General features: G+C 40.2%; 1 protein-coding gene across 7 annotated transcripts; it reads right to left on the bottom strand.

The window, feature by feature from the left end:
- Positions 1-1,135: 1,135 nt before the first annotated feature.
- LOC148846394 (O-fucosyltransferase family protein) lies at positions 1,136-6,097 on the bottom strand. 7 transcript variants are annotated; one of them, XR_016102610.1, is made up of 5 exons: positions 5,470-6,070; positions 4,716-5,051; positions 3,735-3,915; positions 2,646-2,912; positions 1,136-2,473 (listed from the first exon to the last, which is right to left on the bottom strand). XR_016102610.1 is itself a non-coding variant. In XM_088956298.1 (4 exons), the coding sequence occupies exon 4, from the start codon at positions 2,851-2,853 to the stop codon at positions 1,519-1,521; it is 1,335 nt and encodes a 444-aa protein (XP_088812424.1). In that variant the 5' UTR covers positions 2,854-2,912; positions 3,735-3,915; positions 4,716-5,051; positions 5,470-6,097; the 3' UTR covers positions 1,136-1,518. The 7 variants fall into 7 exon arrangements, 6 of the variants coding, with proteins under 6 accessions (XP_088812424.1, XP_088812422.1, XP_088812426.1 ...); XM_088956298.1 differs by having other exon boundaries at positions 1,136-2,912; positions 5,470-6,097; XM_088956296.1 differs by having other exon boundaries at positions 1,136-3,500; positions 5,470-6,067.
- Between the last annotated feature and the right edge of the window lie 531 nt (positions 6,098-6,628).

Raw genomic sequence — 6,628 nt, 5'->3', positions numbered from 1 at the left:
ATGAAAAGCATGCCCCTCGTTTTTATGGACCATTTGCTATTGAGGAAAGAATTGGCACTGTCGCTTCTAAACTTCAACTTCCTCCAGATGCAAGGATTCACCCAATTTTTCATGTCTCGCAACTCAAGAAGGTGATTGGCAATCATATCTCTTCTTCCGTGATTCCTTCCACTCTGTCGGCTAATATGGAAATGCTTGTGGAACCTGCAGCCGTTCGTGGGGTGCATCCATCCACTATGCCTGGAGTTATCGGTTCAAAAGTGCTCATCCATTGGCAGGACCTGCCTGATTTTGAAGATTCGTGGGAGCCTTTTGACTTACTTCGAGACCAATTTCCTCATTTTAACCTTGAGGACAAGGTTAAACTTTGGGCGGCGGGTAATGATAGGCCCCCAATTAACTTTGCATATGCCAGGAAGGGGAAAGGTCAGCCTTCGGCTAAGGGGGGGAAATAATTGAACATGGGGGCAATAATAGCTTGAGGGAATAGGGAGAGTCTTGAGGCATTTTTCAGTTAGGAATAAGAAGAGTATGGGCAATTATAACTTGGCCAGCTGGGCATTTATTGAGGGAGTCAGTTATACTGTAAGAAGAGTATAAGAAGGGGCTTTAGAGTTATACTCTAAGTACTCTTTCAACAGCTGTTGTCATCACCCCACCCTCTCATTCCTGAGCTGCAACTGATTTCCGAGAGCCTTATAGTTACCAGCTGGAGATGTCATTTTTCACTCTTCTGATGATAATAGAACTCTTAACCTCTTTCTAACTGTCCTATAAAAGATCAAGAGAACTTTAACATAGAAATGTTCATCATGGCCATCAAAAAAAGCACTGATACTGAGTTCTTGTGAAGAAATTGCAGAGCCATATTAGTGAAGATGCTGAGGATTCCCTTTGACATGATTATATGATAGAAAATACTGAAGGTTCCCAATGCCACATTTCTGAGAGATTGTGAAGAACAATGATTATGTTATAGAAAACATTCTTCTGTGTGCAGTAGTGAATTAGCAGCAAAAAGAAAAGGCATTGTAGGTTTGCTTTTCATTCAAAATTCTGTATTACATTAATGAAATATGAACCAAAGACTAGGTCATCATGCGCTGCTGTATAAATTTTAAGTTTACCAGGAATATGATCTACAAAACGTTTTCAAAGAATTCAACAATAAGATGAATATTCTACATTATCATATGGAAGTACAAAGAATCAAAGAGTATAATGTAATGAAAAGAATCAAATTTACAAAAAAAAAAAAAAAAAAAAAACAAACAAAACAAAGTCACCTTACTCACTTCACTGTCAAAATTACTGGCTGGAGACGTCATAGAAGCATTTCCTCTCAAAAGGGTACCATAATGAATCAATCCTTCATTACCACTCATGATTACAAAAGAACATATATCCTTGATGTTGTACCCAGCTATTTCTAATGGTCTCACCTAATTGTGGCAAAAATGGAGCTATAGATCTTTATGGCTCCAAGAGTTGCAGTAGAAAGTACATTATGAGACCTTTTCAACAAGAAATGTTGTTAGATCCATAGCTAATGGCTTGAAGACTTGAACCAGACATATCTGTAAACCATTTCTGAGGGCCCCCAGCTTCACCTAAGATATTATATGCATAAGAAGGCCATCTTACATCTACACCGCATGATCTAGTGACACCCATTCTAATCATTCTCTGTGTCCTCTCCAGAACTATAAGATTGGAAAATGTAGAAAAACTGTTTCCCACGAAGACATCAGCCCTCAAGCACACTTCATAGTCAATTGCCGATTTAATGAGATATGGATACTTCTTATAGATATCCCAAACCCCCAATTTCTTCTTCTCGAACGGAAGCAGTCCTTCCTTCCAACCACTCAAAATAGAGGGGTCTTCAAGAAGACTATCGGCAACAGCAACATAAACAACAGTATGGTATCCGAGGCCACCAATATGGCCCACCCTCTCCACAATCTCCTCCTTGCTACTGCAAATTTGGCTGGTATTGGACCTCTGTTCAAGCTTCTTACAGTGAATCATCCAATCTTTCTCTATTCTCATATGGACAGCTACAAAAGGTGTAAGCTGAGAAGAAGAGTCTTTCAAGGTTTCATTCTTTTCGAGCACATCAGTTTTTCTTCTCGCCTTGCTTCCCAACTCTCTGATCTTATATACAACCTTCTCTGCTTCCTCTGCTATCTCGTCAACTAAAACCAAGCACTCAAATACCTTCGCATAGTCCTTTACAGGCCAATGGTCGTGCCACAAGAACGGATTCTTACCAACAATTCGGATGACCTCAAACCCATCAGTTGGATCTTCTCTACATTCCTTTAGTTGATTCAAATCTCTCTCCACAGTCCACTTCCTTCCACTTCCCTTCGGAAGTTCAAATGCTCCAGTCCGGTTTGAAAGATCCGAGTATCGACCCACTTGTACAAACCCATTACAAAGGGAATTAAATCTCTCAAACTGGAAGACCCTGTCAAAGGAAATGGGTTGCAAGAGATCAATTTCTTTGTAAAACAGAGAAGCACTTAAGCTGGGCATCAACAAAGTTCGGTTCAACATTCTTGCAGTCAGAGAAGCCCTTGCGAATGCAATCTTCTGATTGTTTAATCCCCAAACAATCTGAGGAACCTCCAAGAACTTACCTTTCCTGACTACCGATTCCGACCTTGATTGTGATGAAATTGTGTCGACAGACATAAAACTATTCAGAGATCCACCAAAACCAGGGATTGTAGGACATAGAAAAGCACTGAGAACAAGAGAAAGGAACACCAACAAGAGGCATCTGCAAGCCGCAGAGTGCATATGCCGACGTAAAAATCGCAAATGCTTACAGGGGGGAAAATCCATGAATCTATCCTTAATTCCCCGTTCTGTATATCATTTGACAGCAACTCTACCTAAACATCCTGGGAAAGAAAAGAAAGTTTCAAAACTCAATCCGACACACTCACACACCACATACAGGAGGGACACAGAGACAGAGACGTGGAGAGAGAGAGATTCAAATTAGCAATGTTTTAAAAACAGATTCAACGCACACCAAGATCAAATTTAAACCGAAAAGCCGACAGTTTACCGGGAAGCATTAGGCCGTATTTGGATAAAACCCCATAACGAAATCTCTATTTGAACTCAAACGTCAGATGCAAACAAAAGAAAATCCAGAAGACATTAAATTCGTGCACAGATCCAAAGACAGAAAAAAGGGAGGAGGAAATTTCAAGCCAAAAAAAAATTGCAGAAAATATGGACAAATCTAGCTTTAAAGCTTTGAAGAAAATATGTAATCCAGAACCATCATTGCGGCTCAGACTCAACATAAAAGAAAACCGTTTCCATCAACAGCATAAACATTAATAGGGAAAAAGAAAACAATTTCAACCCGTAAATGGTTGAGACTTGAGACAGAGGAACCTAAATAATCAACCCAGATGAGAAAACTAAACAACACGCAGAAACCAGACTACCATGGCACCATGCATGCAGAACAAACCCTGAAAAAACAAAAACCAAAAGAAGAAAAAGTGAAAAACTGAATTCTCAATAAAACAAGATCAAACCCAATTACAAGCAAGGCAAGAAGAACAAGAAAAAACAAATCAGAAGAGGAAAATAAGAGAATAAAATTAGAAGAATCCGGGTTAATGGAAGATGCCAAAAGGGTAGCAATAAAGGAGTCAGAAGTGCAAAGCGCAGCTGCATGACTAGTCGAGCACAAAAAAAAGTACCTCTTGCAGTTTTTGTTGAGCTGGATCGTCAACAACTGTACGCTCCCAGAGTCTGAGTTGTGAAAAGATTATTAAACGAACAAAAAAATACGTGATAGTGGGAAAGATAACGCCAGAAACAGTTGGAGACTGGAGACGGCGCTTTTTAGACGTAAATAACCAAAATACCCCTCGCGATTTCCTAACCAGCAAGTTGCAAATTGGTATTTCTTTACTCAAACCACAGAACCAACAAAAAGGAAACCATTCATCAAAAGAGAAAACAGAGTAACAGACACCAAGACATTCCACCAGGGATCTGGTGCCCACAAGACACTACAGCCACACGTCGAGAAATACATCTGTATATTCAGAAAGATGTTCCCGATGCACGGCTGTCTTGTGGGTACATGTGAATAGCGTCCTTGCGGGTAGCAGATCCGAGTTTCCACATGTCTTTTGGATCTGAGTCACGGAATTTGAATTGTGTTTTTTTTTTTTGGCTTCATGGAATTTGTGATGTGGTTCAATTTTCTTTTATTAAATAATTATATAATTGATAAATAAATAAAAATAAGTAATTTGACAAACAAATATAAATAAATAATAGTTTATCAAAAAATAAATAATAATATAATTGGCATGAACCCTTATCACAAACAGGATTAAAATTACTAATTTCCACTGTAATTTATCAGTGCTTACTAAGCAATTTCATATATTTATAAGATAATTCTTTATAAATGAAAAACTTGTCGATACAAAAAAAAAAGCATTTGGTCTTCGTTTTAAAGCCTTATAATTCCATCACATAAATGACACAGGATATATGACGGTGAATCTTTGTTCTTTGACTCGCTGAGGCATTTATTTGTAAGGCTTACAAAACAATTTTGAATGTTAACATTGTTTAAAATATTATATAATATATAATAATAATAAATAAATAAAGGGAAGAAGGAAATTCTGACCAAGGCCAAGAATATGAAAATTGGGACTCACCAGTCATTAAGGAATTGTCTCAAGGAGTATTTTGAAAGATTGGGGGAACTTGATCCCCAAAACTCCAAAAGTAATGGACTTGCTTTTACCGTGCCTCTATTTTTTTCTCTTCTCCTTTCAGTTAGGGAGCTCCACTGTTAATGTAATTAGTGTTCAATGAATTAGGGAGCTCCACCTGTCAGAATTAATCTCCCACGTGCGACTGAGAATACAAACACGTAACCCCCTCCGTCTGATCTTGCTACGGTTACAAAGCCCTTTCCAGCGACTCGTCGTGGGAAGGACGCAGATCGAGACGAGGTCGGAGATCCAAGCGAAGGAGGAAGCCGTGAAGCTCTGAAGATTCAAGCAAATAGCAAATCGTGAGTGTAACAGGGAAGAGAATCAGAGATTGAAATTTTCCAAAGACGATAAAATGAATAATATCTTCTGATTAAAACGAAAAACGAAACGAGGATCTAAGTTCAGACACTCGGACCAGATCAAACGAGAAAAATGCAGAAAAGGTTTTGAATCTTAATTCTTAAATCAATAATCAGTGTTACAAAAATCAGATAATTGGAAGCATTACAGATCTAGTGTACAGATTCTTTAGTAACTATCCTAAGGTTCGGACGCTGGAAGAACAAGAATTACTAGATAATCGATCAGGATTCAGGAAATGAGAATGGAAGAACATCCAATAGATATCAATAAGTTCAAAGCAAAGAAACAAGAAGACGCTGTTTAAACAAAACAACGGAAAGCTGTTCACCTCCAATGAAAAGAACGAGGAGTGACTCCGAATATGTATATGTAGTAGACAAATTCGAGAAACACGAAAAGCTTCAGCGGTCGTAGTTGAAAGATCATCCCGAAAAGGCATGGAGGGGGATCCATCCATCCCTAGCTTCAAACATTTGTTCGTCGACGCTGTCTGACGCCATAGTTTCACTGATGGATGATCAGATCGATTCCGCTGGTACCACAGCTAGAACTTCAACTCTCAATCTATGGCAGTTTCTTCCGAGCTGGTGGAATATCTATCATTGCAACGAACTAGGAGAGAAACCAAAAGTCTCGTTCCCCTCGTCTCCGAGGCCGTTTATGATCTCTTATCCCTTTCTAACAGACGCAAGACTTTCTCCTCGCAGCGAGGGATGCTACATCGGTAGTATGGGATACTGTTGTGTGGGTTCCTTCCATCCAACAGCTAGTTTACAGGGATGAATTCTTCCAAGGAGTAATAACGCCGACGTCGATAGAAAGAAGAAGGGAGAGAAGATTTCGGTGAGGTTTTCCGGCAGAAAAAATCGTCGGAGTGGGGGGGGGGGGGGGGCGCGAGGTTTCGTGAAAGAATGGGGGAGGTTTCGAGCTTTCGTAAGTGAGAAGTGGATGGTCCTTTGATTGAATCTCTGGCTTGAGACACGTGGCAATTTATAATCGGGAAAATACTAAAGGAAATAGAGAACGAAATTACGAATACCACCGAAAAAAAGAGGTGAAGTGGGTTGGGTGGGGCCCACGAGATGTCGAGTTGTTGGGCATTTTCAGGGAAGGGAACTGACTGAACAAATCTTCCGTGTTTCGAGACAAATAAAACACTAAACACAACTCGTCATTTGGTTTGGTTTTACGGCCCCCAACGGAACGCGTGCACCATGCGCCAGTCCACTGGGCCCCACCAAACTCGTGACACGACGGCCTCTGTCGAACCGCTGTGGATAAGGCGCACTGTAGCTCTGACAGCCAGGCGAATCTCCACCAGGCACCTGTCGTTTTCCAAGCAAGAAACCTAAGAATTTAGTTGTGGAGTCATAGAATGTGCGGACGCGATTCTGTTAGGAAAGGGACCCACGCTTGGCCGAGCCGAGTCATCGAGATGGACGCTTAAAGATGTAAATCACAGGTTTTTTATGATCGCAGCAGGGACC

This window comes from Nelumbo lutea, chromosome 7 (assembly GCF_056320005.1).
Source record: "Nelumbo lutea isolate HS-2025 chromosome 7, American lotus-T2T, whole genome shotgun sequence".
Lineage (NCBI taxonomy): Eukaryota > Viridiplantae > Streptophyta > Magnoliopsida > Proteales > Nelumbonaceae > Nelumbo > Nelumbo lutea.
This window is presented reverse-complemented; position numbering and strand designations above follow the sequence as displayed.